The 15,544-nt window shown below is 43.0% G+C and overlaps 1 protein-coding gene across 2 annotated transcripts in view; it reads right to left on the bottom strand.

Annotated features, from left to right (window-relative positions):
* Positions 1-15,544, bottom strand: part of il17rel (interleukin 17 receptor E-like) — a 47,394-nt gene that overhangs the window by 11,451 nt on the left and 20,399 nt on the right. For both annotated transcript variants that reach the window (XM_029742845.1, XM_029742843.1), the window contains exons 6-13: positions 15,147-15,191; positions 14,754-14,896; positions 12,543-12,614; positions 10,560-10,614; positions 10,279-10,442; positions 10,051-10,095; positions 9,856-9,913; positions 8,608-8,738 (exon numbers count right to left, since the gene is read on the bottom strand). In XM_029742845.1, coding sequence (XP_029598705.1) covers positions 8,608-8,738; positions 9,856-9,913; positions 10,051-10,095; positions 10,279-10,442; positions 10,560-10,614; positions 12,543-12,614; positions 14,754-14,896; positions 15,147-15,191 — 713 coding nt within the window. The remainder of the gene's footprint in view (positions 1-8,607; positions 8,739-9,855; positions 9,914-10,050; positions 10,096-10,278; positions 10,443-10,559; positions 10,615-12,542; positions 12,615-14,753; positions 14,897-15,146; positions 15,192-15,544) is intronic.

A 15,544-nucleotide genomic window follows, 5' to 3' on the forward strand; every position in this document is an offset into this window, starting at 1 on the left:
GTGTGTGCTGAATTTTTCCGTGCAAGCCAAGCTCCACCACCATGATCAGTAGCACTGTCAAAGCTGTACAAAAAAGAAAAGTCTGGAAACAAGCACAACCGACCACGAAAAATGTGTTTACAATACCGCATTGGTAATAAGGCATTATTTGTTCGACCGAATGGGAAAAAGTCTGTGTGAGCATTTGAAATAAGATCAGGATCAATTGAGCAGGATCAAAAATGTTTGCAAATATCTTTGATACAGATGTTATTAGCAACTTCTGCGGTAGCTAGCAATCTTTAGCTTGGTACCTAACAAGAACCAATGCAACCAGCCTGAAAACAATGACCAGTAGAAACTGCAGTCATTTTCAATATTCTTAGCAATGATTTAGGAATCCATGTGAGTAAGTATTAGCTAGGTAGCCACTTGTTGTTGAACTTTAGTTCATAAAAATAACTAGCTATCTTTTTTCCCAACGTCGTCTTCAGAGTTATCAGACTCCAAAACATCCACCTTGTATTATTTTTCCTCTGGAATAGTATTCAATACATAGTATGTTGACTGGTACAATAAATGTGGCTCAATTCAGTGGTTTTAGAGTCCCGCAATAAGAGCTACGACAATAATGTTCCCTGGGTGTCCCTGAGTAGACTGATATCTCATTGATCCACAATCCATAGTGAAGGCTGTACAGTGAAATAAGTATGACCCCAATGCAATTCTAAAATCTAATACGTTCAGTGTGATTTCAACAGATTTTTCTCAAATTAACAATTATTGTCTTTTGTTGAATTTATATAACAACATTCCAACCTCATTTTGCATGATCTATTCAATTATGGCATAATTCCACTATTTGTATTCATTTGCATCACTGTCAATGACACGCAAACTGAAAATTCCATTTTAGTGGCTATTCCTTATTGTGGCTAGCTTCACATAGGTGGGTCCGACCCCCAATAATGAAATAAGAAATGTCTTATAAATTACAAGTAATTTAGATGATGACACCTAGCTAGGTAGTTAGTTAGCTAACTATAGCTACTGAAACAGATTGTCGTTTTGCTATGTTTTTGGGAAATAACATTGTTTGCATCCTTCAGCTAGCTAGCTTTTTTATGACCAGCACTGTCCAGAGCTTGGGGAAGTGTGTCCTTGCTCCTTCGGAAGCTGCGCGAGACAAAACTTTACCAGCATCATGGCATACGTATCGGTGAATCGTTGTGACATATGAAATACGAGTGATAGTGTAATCAATGTGTAATAACTATGTAAAAACATTATGAACGTGTTAAATTATGTGACATGCAGTCATATTCAGGTCCTGATTGGTCAACAAGCTTATTTGATGTGTAACTTTTTTGACGCGGAAAGATCCAAACGGCGTTCCAGACCTCAGAATAAAACTAATTTTGATTTTCAAGTGCAATAGCAAAAACCTTTGTCCTTTCTTTAGAACTAAATGCAATTGACCACTTGGCTGTCTATTACATCACACTGTCACAGGCCCTCCCAGTCAACACCACCTCATACGATTGACTGCTGCAGTTGTTCGAGAGACGCCCAGTTTTCACAGGCTCATTATTTTTACAAAATGACCCACTTCATTACTTTGATACATTTGATAACCTATTGTGAAACATAATTTATGTAAACTGACATTATTTGTTGCTTATTTTCTACTTCTTAGAATGTCCATATAATGTCCAGGGCATAACCTAGCCTGTGTCCAGCATTCAATTTAGCTTTTTATTGTATCTGAAGTGTAATAGAAAGGTGGAATGGAGCGATCAGGTTGGTTTCACCAGGCTAATCATAACCCACCATGTGTGTGTGTTTGTGTGTGTGTGTGTGACCGACCAGTATCTTTGATGAAGGGTCAGGAGCTGATCTACGTTGCTATGCCCATCAGTGGGGCTCTGGCAAAGACCTCACCTCTTGCCTGCTCACCAACGGTCATCGATCGGGAAATCAGAATTTGGTAGGTTTAGTCTGACTTCAACATAGTATATGTTTTTGTCAGATATGACCTATCTCTAACTGCCATAGTTAGAGATAGGTCTTATCAGAACAGTGACTGTGTGTATGTGTTGACAGATGCTTGAGATTCAGAGAAACCTGACACTCAAAACATCCACCATGAGGTGATTACTGATAATACAGTACAGCACAAATGTCTTGTAATAGCAACACCCTTTTCATTCCATGTGTCAACTCTGCCTCAACTCTGCCTATTTCTACAGATGAACTGGATATGCTTTTGCCAGATGGCAGCCTCAGTCACTTGACCTATTCAAACTTCAACATTGTACCTGTTTGTGTGTCAGATATTACCTATCCTCACTGCCATTGGTAATAGAAGAGTGACTATGGAGACATTTAAGATGAAGTCCAGACTGACAAACGGGCTTGATACTGATGTATCTGAATGGAGAGAGAACTGGCACTCGGCATGAACATTTTACAAGACAACTTTTACCTGTATTGTCTTTTTTTATTATTGATTTGAATGTATCAGTCAATATGGGGAGGCAGAAACCCTTTGTATTCTCCACCAGGATCAGTGAACTCCTGGTGTATATGGTACACCACACAGGAAGATATGACCACTCTGACATGTTTGCCAAGGTAGCCCCATTACCACCAGACAAAATGCTGATAGGCACAGTATCTGTACCAGCTGGGAATGACATGAAAGGTGCACATTGTTACATTAGCAGAACACTGCTTCTATTGTATTATGGAAAGGGTTGTTTATTCTACATGGACCTGAATGTTGTCAAAACATGTAGTTTAGAATATCTACACAAATTCAGCAATTTCATTCTTCTCATATTGTTCTGTAGGCTACTGACCTATTCAAGTTTCCTCCAGAATCTCACCATACTGTACATCTGCCTGTAGTTATTGAACTCAACCTGCAGGAGGTTTCTTTGTTGTGATTGAGTGGGGGGAAACAGCTGTGGGCAAGGTTCTGACAGATGGGTGTGTCTTGGTGGTGGTAAGGAGCAAATTACTTTTGCATGGCCTGTCATGGCCGCCAGTATTTCTTGAGGAGCAAGCCAAAAAACAGGGCCAAATCAGCGGGTGTAGTTCCCCTTTAAGTTGATCATGCACGCTGATTGGAGTCGTCCTCGGTGGTCAGGATGTGTTGCACCTGTCGCCTCGTTAAGTTTCACCTGTGCTGGCACAGGTGATATTTAAGAGCTGCAGAGCCAATGCTCCAGTTGGCATGAGAGATGTTGGAAGAGCTAGGCTGCAGTTTAACTCTCAAAAGTTTATGACTGTCACGGCTGTCGTAGGAAGGAGCGGACCAAAGTGCAGCGTGTGTGTCGTTCCACATTTTATTTTTACTGTGAAACTATGCAATACGTACACAATAAACTGAACGAACAAAAACAGCAAACCGTGACGCAAAGTAGAAACATACACTAACTCAAAACCAATCTCCCACAAACCCAGGTGGAAAAAACACCTACTTAAGTATGATCTCCAATTAGAGACAACGATGACCAGCTGCCTCTAATTGGAGATCATCCCAAACAAAACCCAACATAGAAATACAAAACTAGAACATAACAACATAGAAAAACTAAATTAGAAAAACCCCTGTCACGCCCTGACCTACTCTACCATAGAAAATAACAGCTTTCTATGGTCAGGATGTGACAGTACCCCCCCCCCCCCAAAGGTGCGGACTCCGAACGCACCTAAACAAAAAAAACTAAAAAACAAAGGGAGGGTTAGGGAGGGAGACAAATGTCTATGGCGGTGCAGTATGTAGAACCTTCTTATCCCGCGGATCCTCCAGCAGAGGAGGCGGCTCCGGTTCGGGGCGTAACCCCCGCTCCGCCCGCTGATCCCCCCGCTTTTGTGTCACCGGACCGTGGATCATCACCAGAGGTTATGGACTGCCGACCGCCGCTGGAGGTTCTGGACTGCGGACCGCCACTGGAGGTTCTGGACTGCGGACCGCCGCTGGAGGTTCTGAACTGCAGACCGCCGCTGGAGACTCCGGACCGCCGCTGGAGACTCCGGACCGCCGCTGGAGACTCCGGACTGCGGACCGCCGCTGGAGACTCCGGACTGCGGGCCGTCTCAGGAGGTTCCGGACTGCGGGCCGTCTCAGGAGGTTCCGGACTGCGGGCCGTCGCCGGAGGCTGCGGACTGGGAACTGTCGCCGGAAGCTCCGGACTGGGAACTGTAACCGGAAGCTCCGGACTGGGAACTGTCGCCGGAAGCTCCGGACTGGGAACTGTCGCCGGAAGCTCTGGACTGGGAATACGCACTGGAGGCCTGATGCGTGGGGCTGGCACAGGTGGCGCCAGACTAGTAACACGCACCTCAGGGTGAGTGCGGGAAGCAGGAACAGGACACCCAGGACTGGGCAGGCGCACTGGAGGCCTGATGCGTGGGGCTGACACAGGTGGCGCCAGACTGGTGACACGCATCTCAGGGCGAGTGCGAGGAGCAGGCACAGGGCGTACCAGGCTGGATAGACTCACTGGAGGCCGGGTACGTGGGGCAGGTACAGGATATACTGGGCCGTGGAGGCGCACTGGAGGTGTCGAGCGTAGAGCTGGCACAACCTATCCTGGCTGGATGCTAACTTACTTTCGCCCGGCAAACGCGGGGCGCTGGCACAGGACGCACTGGGCTGTGAATACGCACTGGCGACACAGTGCGCAGAGCCGGCGCAAGATATCCTGGACCGAGAAGGCGAACTGGAGACCAGTAGTGCTGAGCTGGCACCACCCTTCCTGGCTGAATGCTCAACCTAGCTCGACAAATGCGGGGCGCGGGCACAGATCACACCGGGCTGTGAATACGCACTGGCGACACAGTGCGCATCACCACATAACACAGTGCTTGCTTCGTCACTTGCTCCCCACAGTAAGCACGGGGAGTTGGCTCAGTTCGCCACCCTGACTCTGCCAATCTCCCCATGTGCCCCCTCCAAAATGTATTTTGGGGCTGCCTCTCGCACTTGCCTCGTGGTTGGTATAGTGCCTCGTAATATCGCCGCTCCACTTTCGCTGCCTCAATCTCCTCTTTCGGACAGCGATACTCCCCAGTCGGACTCCAGGCTCCTTTCCCGTCCAGAATTTCCTCCCAGGTCTATTCCTGTTTCTCCTGGGCACGCTGCTTGGTCCTTTGGTGGTGGGAGATTCTGTCACGGCTGTCGTAGGAAGGAGCGGACCAAAGTGCAGAGTGTGTGTCATTCCACATTTTATTTTCACTGTGAAACTATGCAATACATACACAATAAACTGAATGAACAAAAACAACAAACCGTGACGCAGAGTAGAAACATACACTAACTCAAAACCAATCTCCCACAAACCCAGGTGGAAAAAACACCTACTTAAGTATGATCTCCAATTAGAGACAATGATGACCAGCTGCCTCTAATTGGAGATCATCCCAAACAAAACCCAACATAGAAATACAAAACTAGAACATAACAACATAGAAAAACTAAACTAGAAAACCCCCCTGTCTTGCCTTGACCTACTCTACCATGGAAAATAACAGCTTTCTATGGTCAGGACGTGATAATGACTAGAAAGACTTTTATTTTGTATCTACCTGTTTGATTTGCTCCATGTTTACTTTCACTCTCTAACTTTTATTTTATTTAACCTTTTATTTAACAAGGCAGTTAAGAACAAATTCTTATTTACAACGACTGCCTACCAAAAGGCAAATGGCCTCCTGCGGGGATGGGGCCTGGGATAAAAAATATATAAAAAATAAATACAACATAAATATAGGACAAAACACACATGACAACAAGAAAGACACAACCCTACATAAAGAGAGACATAAGACAACAACATAAGGCAGCAACACATTACAACACAGCATGGTAACAACAACAGGGTAGCAATACAACATGGTAGCAGCACAAAAACATGGTACAAACATTATTGGGAAAAGTCAACAGCAAAGGTCAAGAAGCTAGAGACAACAATACATCATACAAAGCAGCCACAACTGTCAGTAAGAGTGTCCATGATTGAGTCTTTGAATGAAGAGATTGAAATAAAAAACTGTCAATTTTGAGTGTTTGTTGCAGCTCATTCCAGTCGCTAGCTGCAGCGAACAGAAAAGAGGAGCGACCCAGGGATGTGTGTGCTTTGGGGACCTTTAATAGAATGTGACTGGCAGAATGGGTGTTGTATGTGGAGGATGAGGGCTGCAGTAGATATCTCAGATAGGGGGGAGGGAGGCCTAAGAGGGTTTTATAAATAAGCATCAACCAGTGGGTCTTGCGATGGGTGTACAGAGATTACCAGTTTACAGAGGAGTATAGAGTGCAGTGATGTGTCCTATAAGGAGCATTGGTGGCAAATCGGATGGCCGAATGGTAAAGAACATCTAGCCACTCGAGAGCACCCTTTCTTCCGATCTATAAATGATGTCTCCATAACCTAGCATGAGTAGGATAGTCATCTGAATCAGGGTTAGTTTGGCAGCTGGGGTGAAAGAGGAGCTATTACGATAGAGGAAACCAAGTCTAGATTTAACTTTAGCCTGCAGCTTTGATATGTGCTGAGAGAAGGACAGTGTGCCGTCTAGCCATACTCCCAAGTACTTGTATGCGGTGATTACCTCAAGCTCTAAACCCTCAGAGGTAGTAATAACACCTGTGGGAAGAGGGGCATTCTTCTTACCAAACCACATGACCTTTGTTTTGGAGGTGTTCAGAAGAAGGTTAATGGTAGAGAAACTTCCCTGCCTCCCTCCTCTTTCCTAAACCCTCACCCTCTCCCTTATCCCTCCCACTCCCCCGGTCTCTCTCCTTCTCTTTCCTACCCCTCCCTCTCAACTTAAGTTGGTGGGGGTTCTTTTCTTTTAGTTTGACTGTATCAGGCAACTCTAATGGGCATCCATGGTGGGTGTTAACCTGTCTGGGAACCCCACCCTAGTCAACAGCCAGTGGAATCGCTGTCGCGCGAAATACAAATAGCTCATAAATGCTATAACTTCAATTTCTCAAACATATGACTATTTTACACCATTTTATAGATACACCTCTCCTGAATCGAACCACGTTGTCCGATTTCAAAAAGGCTTTACAGCAAAAGCAAAACATTAGATTATGTTAGGAGAGTACCCAGCCCAAAATAATCACACTGCCATTTTCAAAGCGACTAGCATGCATCACAAATACCCAAAACACAGCTAAATGCAGCACTAACCTTTGACAATCTTCATCAGATGACACTCCTAGGACATCATGTTACACAATACATGCATTTTTTGTTCGATAAAGTTCATATTTATATATAAAAACAGCATTTTACATCGGCGCGCGACGTTCAGAAAACATTTTCCCTCAAATGCTTCCGGTGAATCAGAGCTACAATTTACAAAATTACTATTCGAAAACATTGGTCAAATATAATATTGTCATAAAAAAAGTTATAGGTTAACATCTCGTGAATGCAACCGCATTGCCAAATTTAGAAATAACTTTACTGGGAAATCACACTTTGCAATAAACGAGGTGCTATGCTCAGAAAAGGCGATACAGGTTAGCGCCATCTTGGAACCATCTAAAATCAAATATACTATTGTAAATATTCCCTTACCTTTGATTATCTTCATCAGAAGGCACTTCCAGGAATCCCAGGTCCACAACAAATGTAGTTTTGTTCGAAAAAGTTAATAATTTATGTCCCAATAGCTCCTTCTTGTTAGCGCGTTCCGAAGGCTACTCATAATGTACTGAAGCGCGCGGGACTTGTCATCATGAATGTGCAAAAAATATATATTTACGTTCGTTCAAACATGTCAAACGTTGTATAACATAAATCTTTAGGGCCTTTTTCAATCAGAGCTTCAATAATATTCAAGGCGGACGATTGCATTGTCTTACTAAACGTTTCGGAACGAAAGGGTACCCACGGGCGCCCGCGTCATAGTAGTAATGGCCATCCCCCTATGACCAACTTTCCAGGCCTCTCATTCGGTCAGTTTTTACCGGAGAAGACTCAAACCACTTTGTAAAGACTGTTGACATCTAGTGGAAGCCTTAGGAAGTGCTAAACTCACGGTGTGTTTCATAGGCAAAGTGTTGAAGGTGATTCCACAAATCAGATTTCCACTTCCTGCATGGAATCTTCTCAGGTTTTGGCCTGCCATATGAGTTATGTTATACTCACAGACACCATTCAAACAGTTTTAGAAACTTTAGAGTGTTTTCTATCCACATCTACTAATTATATGCATATTCTAGTTACTGGGTAGGAGTAGTAACCAGATTAAATCGGGTACGTTTTTTATCCGGCCGTGCAAAAACTGCCCCCTAGCCCTAACAGGTTTTAAGACCCTACTCGAGCTTGGCCAGCACTCAGTAGGCACGCCCATTGATGCCTTTCAGAACCTATTTTAAAGCCCCACCTGGTTTAGTTTTGGTTGTCAGTGACTCATTTGTTAGTTCCCTTTTTATGTTGAGTGATGATTTTTGGTTGGTTATTGGGGAAGTAAGTCGTACAGTCAACACAGCTCCTTGATACAGCAGACTTCATAGTAAGCAAACACCCTTATTTAAAAAAATAATAATTAGTACTGTTGCCTATGATAAGAATTAGGTGCAGATAGACATGTATTTACCACTTGTACAGGGAGTGTGTGTTCTGGGTGGCATCCAGAGGTCCCCGTCTTCACACACACATGAAGAGAGAGGGGTGCTCTGACCCGTGACGTTAAAACCAGCCGCTGCTGGTCGACACCCAGGTCCCAAGCTGGAGAGTAAGGCAATAGCATCATTCAACATTACTTACTGTATGATCACCTGCAGTATAGAGCCCCATAGTGGAGGTGTCATAATACCCATAAAACCTAGCGGTCAAACAGGGAAACTTTCAATAGTTTTTCCACCATTCATTTTCCCCCACAGGGGATTTTAGAAACACTTAAAATAAGGCCTGTGTTTTATGTAGGCTTACCCTGGCATGGCGTATTGATAACCATGTAAATCTCTATCGGACAAGGTGACTTTTATCAATATTTTCGGCTCGATTTTCTCAGACCTGAAAATGGTAATTAGCGTCAAAGTAGACATCATTCAAAACTACAAATCCCTGCAAGCTCCTGCATGTCATCTCTGGTCGATACCTTTGCTAACAGGTATTGTGTCAATTTAAAACTTGCACAAGACCGTTCACAGAATTGTCCATTTAAATAAATGTACCCTATTTATTCATTACTACATTTAGCTAACATTAAATAGTTAATCGAGAGATTCTTACCTTTGCCTCAATTCGGCAGTCTCATCCAGATTATCATGGCAATTGTAGTTCATTATGATAGCAAATGAGCATTTCATTTTGGGGGGGGGGGGGTAAATGGTCAATACAGGCAAATATGCTGAAAAAAGTCACCTTGTCCTAGAGAGATTTACACGGTTATCAAAACATCACACCAGGGTAAGCCTATATGAAACGCAGCTCTTATTTTAAGTTTCTAAAATCCCTATGGGAAAAAATTATTGTGTTAAAACGACTCTATATTGGTAATACTAGATAACGGACCTGGGTTCAAATAGTATTTGTTTTCGTTCAAAAACGTTTGAGAGTTTGATTCAGCATGCCTGGAGTGCCAAATGGATGGGGTTTGCACTTCTGGTACTATTCCGTTGGTCCATTGTGTCAAGTTTTAAAAAATGCTATTTGAATCCAGGTGTGCCATAATATTGCATTAGTGTAATACTAGAGTGTGGGTGGTTTCTTATCCTTGGGTTTATGGGTTTGGCTGATGTACAAACTGTGGTACCCTTTTCCACTTAAAAGTCCGTCATTCACAACTTCAGACGAATCACTTATGATAAATATATGCACACTATTTACAGAGAGCTATTACCTTGGAAATTCCCATCTGCAAAGGGACACCGGATCCAGGATCCAGAATCTGTGGTAAACTGTACATAAAACAGCCAGGAGCATGCATTTGTTAGATGAATTTGTTCTGCACACTCAAAGGGGATATGTACCGGAAAGTTCAGATAGTAAGTGCATTCAGTCGTTGAAGACACCGCAGGCAAAGTTGGTGTTTTACCTTTATGCAAAGCTGTGGGTGTGGATCCACTGTGGAGAATGTTATCTGAAAGGAACGTTAAATGAGGGCTTGAATCTATATTAGTTCTTGTAAAAGAGTCATCTGGTTATATAGCCTTGGTGCCTGACTGTTTCTATGTCATATCAGTCTTTTGTCTTTGAAACAGCCTTTTAACTGTGAAGGAGTTCAGAGGTACAGATGTGAGGCTGATTGATAGAGGCACCTAACCTTTTCCCTGTTGAGGGTCTGTGATGAACCAGCCAGATCGTCACACTCATTGTTCCCTGGTTTCTGGCACAGTGAGATCACCGCAGAAACAGGACACACCGGTTCCCATGACAACAACTCCTCCACCGGGTCAAAGTTAATGCCGGACCACAACTCCTCCAGATCTTTGGAGAAAAGAGACGCGGTCAAAAGCAATGCACTGACAATCTTGCAAATTTCACAATCAACCAACCAACCAATTAATAAAACATGCAGTGTAACAGAAGTTGAAGGACACTCACGGTCTCTGAAGGGAAAGACTTGAACTCTGGGTGCATCCGAGGTGGCAGACCAGCCCTGTGGGATAAATATATACAGTGCATTCAGAAAGTATTCAGACCCCTTGACTTTTTCCAACTTTTTGTTACGTTACAGCCTTATTATAAAATGGATTAAATAAAACATCCTCAATCTACACACAATACTCCATAATGACAAAGCGAAAACAGGTTTTTAGAAATGTTTGCAAATGTATAAAAAATATAAACTTATTTCTATAAGTATTCAGAACCTTTGCTATGAGACTCGAAATTGAGCTCAGGCGCATCCTGTTTCCATTGATCATGCTCCTGAGTGGTGCAGCGCTCTAAGGCACTGCATCTCAGTGCAAGAGGCGTTACAGCAGTCCCTGGTTCGAATCCAGGCTGCATCACATCCGGCCGTGATTGGGAGTCCCAAAGGGCGGCGCACAATTGGCCCAGTGTTGTGTGGGTTTGGCTGTCAATGTAAATAAGAATTGGTTCTTAACTGACTTGTCTAGTTAAACAAAGGTTTAATTTAAAAAATCATCCTTGAGGTTTTTCTACAACTTGATTGGAGTCCACCTGTGGTAAATTCAATTGATTTGACATGATTTGGAAAGGCACACACCTGTCTATATAGGGTCCCACAGTTGACAGTCCATGTCAGAGCAAAAACCAAGCCATGAGGTTGAAGGAGTTGTCTGTAGAGCTCCGAGACAGGATTGTATTGAGGCACAGATCTGGGGAAAGGTATAAAAAAAATTCTGCAGCATTGAAGGTACCCGAGAACACAGTGGCCTCCATCATTCTTAAATGGAAGATGTTTGGAACCACCAAGACTCTTCCTGGAGCTGGCTGCCCAGCTAAATTGAGCAATCGGGGGAGAAGGGCCTTGGTCAGGGAGGTGACCAAGAACCTGATGGTCACTCTGACAGAGCCTCTGTGGAGATGGGAAAAACTTCCAGAAGGACAACAATCTCTGCAGCACTCCACCAATCAGGCCTTTATGGTAGAGTGGCCTGAAGAAAAAACACATGAAGGGCCCACTTGGAGTTTTCCAAAAGGCACCAAAAGACTCTCATCACCATGAGAAATAAGATTCTCTGGTCTGATGAAACCAAGATTGAACTCTTTGGCCTGAATGCCAAGGGTCACGTCTTCACCATCCCTACGGTGAAGCATGGTGGTTGCAGCATCATGCTGTGGGGATGTTTTTCAGCAAAAAAGGACTTTGAGACTAGTCAGGATCGAGGGAAAGATGAGCAGAGCAAGATCCTTGATGAAAACTTGCTCCAGAGCGCTCAGGACCTCAGATGGGGGCAAAGGTTCACCTTCCAACAGGACAAAGACCCTAAGCACAAAGCCAAGGCAATGCAGGAGAGGCTTTGGGACAAGTCTCTGAATGTCCTTGAGTGGCCCAGCCAGAGCCCGGACTTGAAGCTGATCTAACATCTCTTGAGAGACCTGAAAATAGCTGTTAAGCAACGCTCCCCATCCAACCTGACAGAGCTTGAGATTGTCTGCAGAGAAGAATGGGAGAAACTCCCCAAATACAGGTGTGCCAAGCTTGTAGCATCATGCCCAAGAACACTCGAGGCTGTAATCGCTGCCAAAGGTTATTCAACAAAGTACTGATTAAAGGGTCTGAATACTTGTTTAAATGTAATATTTTTGTAGTTTTTAAAATAAATTTGCAACAATTTCTAAAAACCTTTTTTTGCTTTGTCATTATGGGGTACTGTGTCTAGATGGATGAGGGAAAACATCCATGTAATCAATTTTAGAATAAGGCTGTAACGTAACAAAATGTGAAAAAAGTTCAGGGGTCTTTCGAATGCACTGTAACATCACAATTTCCACAAGACAGTCCAGATCGTCATAGACATTTGATTACATAAAGGTCAAACAAAATTATCCAACAAGAAGATAAAATGGTAGATAAAGATTGACCTAACTAGATAATGATCAGTTAAGAATCTTTACCTCGATACAGAGACAGGGCAAAGGTGTAGAATACTGCAGAGTAGTATTCTTCAGCACATCCTCCTTTTTGATCTGCGGAGAGGGAACAAGGGTCAGACCTGGGTTCAAACATTATTTGACATACTAGTCTACCTGGAGTGCCAGATGGGCCTGGTTTGCAAATTTGCCACTATTACAAATGAAGTCGGAAGTTTACATACACTTTATTGTTAACAAACTATAGTTTTGGCAAGTCGGTTAGGACATCTACTTTGTGCATAACACAGGTCATTTTTCAAACAATTGTTTACAGACAGATTATTTCACTTATAATTCACTGTATCACAAGTGGGTCAGAAGTTTACATACACTAAGTTGACTGTGCCTTTAAACAGCTTGGAAAATTGCAGAAAATTATGTCATGGCTTTAGAAGCTTCTGATAGGCTAATTGACATCATTTGAGTCAATTGGAGGTGTACCTGTGGATATATTTCAAGGCCTACCTTCAAACTCAGTGCCTCATTGCTTGACATCATGGGAAAATCAAAAGAAATCAGCCAAGACCTCAGAAAAAAACATGTAGACCTCCACAAGTCTTGTTCATCCTTAGGGGCAATTTCAGAACGCCTGAAGGTACCACGTTCATCTGTAGAAGCAATAGTATGCAAGTATAAACACCATGGGACCACACAGCCGCCATACCGCTCAGGAAGGAGACGCGTTCTGTCTCCAATCGATGAACATACTTTGGTGCGGAAAGTGCAAATCAATCCCAGAACAACAGCAAAGGACCTTGTGAAGATGCTGGAGGAAACAGGTACAAAAGGATCTATATCCACAGTAAAACGAGTCCTATATCGACATAACCTGAAAGGCCTCTCAGCAAGTAAGAAGCCACTGCTCCAAAACCACCATAAAAAAGCCAGACTACGGTTTGCAACTGCACATGGGGACAAATATTGTAATTTTTGGAGAAATGTCCTCTGGTCTGATGAAACAAAAATAGAACTGTTTGGTCATAATTACCAAGGAGGGAAAATGGGTAGGCTTGCAAGCCAAAGAACACCATCCCAACCGTGAAGCACGGGGGTGGCAGCATCATGTTGTGGGGGTGCTTTGCTGCAGGAGGGACTGGTGCACTTCACAAAATAGATGGCATCATGAGGAATGAAAATTATGTGGATATATTGAAGCAACATCTCAAGACATTAGTCAGGATGATAAATCTTGGTCGCAAATGGGTCTTCCAAATGGACAATGACCCCAAGCATACTTCCAAAGTTGTGGCAAAATGGCTTAAAGACAACAAAGTCAAGGTATTGGAGTGACCATCACAAAGCCCTGACCTCAATCCAATAGAAAATGTGTGGGCAGAACTGAAAAAGCGTGTGCGAGCAAGGAGGCCTAAAAACCTGACTCAGTTACACCATCTCTGTCAGGAGGAATGGGCCAAAATTCACCCAACTTATTGTGGGAAGCTTGTGGAAGGCTACCCGAAACGTTTGACCCAAGTTAAACAATTTAAAGGCAACGCTACCAAATACCAATTGAGTGTGTAACTTCTGACCCACTGGAAATGTGATGAAAGAAATAAAAGCTGAAATAAATCATTCTCTCTGCTATTATTCTGACATTTTCACATTCTTAAAATAAGGTGGTGATCCTAACTGACCTAAGACAGGGAATTTTTACTAGGATTAAATGTCATGAATTGTGAAAAACTGAGTTTAAATGTATTTGGCTAAGGTGTATGTAAACTTCTGATTTCAACTGTACATTGGTTCCATTGTGCTAGGCAAGCTCAATCTAGACCAGATAAAGTACTTGAAATAATTTCAAATGGCATTTGAATCCAGGGTCTGATCGAGTATAGCACAACTGATTTATGATGCCTGTCTCATACCATCTGGTTGAGGCATTTCTATGACCTTCCTCTTCCCTGTGTTACTATCAGGGTATGCACAAAGTATAGTATTGACTCTCACCATTTTACAACACTTACTGGCAAGCAGTAGTTGTAAACACACTTGTCTCTGGGAGGTGTTATTATGCTAGGAAAGTGAGGGGAGTGCCTCAACATTATCAGTGCCTAGCCTGGAATCCACACACTGCTTTCATTTCACTGAGTGAAACAATAGTGAAATATACATTATGGATTCCAGGCTAACCAGGGTCTCACAATTTGAAAATTAACATTTACTCTTTAAGGTCTCCATCTCCTGTAATCTTACCAGTGTGTTGGCCCCTGTGTCTCTACAGGTGTAGGCTTTTCTGTGACACAGTCTCAGGTGATAGTCTTTATCCTCCAACATATCTGAGACAGACACAGCCAGCTCCTTTCTGTCTGAGTCCACAGTGTACGCTAGCCTCCCAGCTGTCATAGGACACAGTCAGTCAGTAATCAGACAGTCAAGGGAAATGGATGCACTGCCAATATCTTTAGGCCGATTTGTACACAAGGAAATACAGAATGAGTATATTGTTGTCGGGTTATGCAAGGCAAAAATGTAGCCTTGTTGAACGCAGAAATAGTCTGTCATTGTAACCCATGCTAAGGGATATCTAGAGTGATTTAATTGTTGTGAACTATAGAACAATAGAGAAATACAATCTATCAAACTTACTGATGCATTCTGGAATGTTACTCCGAAGATCTCTGCTGCTACATTCTGAAATATAGTTTAAGACCAAGTTAAGGTTTGTTCTCTGTAAAACAAACAATGCTTCGACATATGATCATTGGGTATGCACATTGAGTAAGAGCATGACTACCCTGCTGATCAAGCTGGTCTATGCTGTTTTGTTCAGCAGGGTAGCGTGACTTTCGGTTAGGAAATGAGGGTTTTATGATATTTAAGTGTTTCAGCATTAGACATTTGCTGACTCAATAGTTTTGCTTATGAACACCTGCAGTGTCAGTTTACTCACTCAACTCAATAGCTCTTAAATAATCAAAGTCAAGTACAGTTAGGTTTAACCAACATGATCCACTGGGAATCTGTGTGTGCAAGATGCTGAAAGG

This window comes from Salmo trutta, chromosome 40 (genome assembly GCF_901001165.1).
Source record: "Salmo trutta chromosome 40, fSalTru1.1, whole genome shotgun sequence".
NCBI classification, from domain to species: domain Eukaryota; kingdom Metazoa; phylum Chordata; class Actinopteri; order Salmoniformes; family Salmonidae; genus Salmo; species Salmo trutta.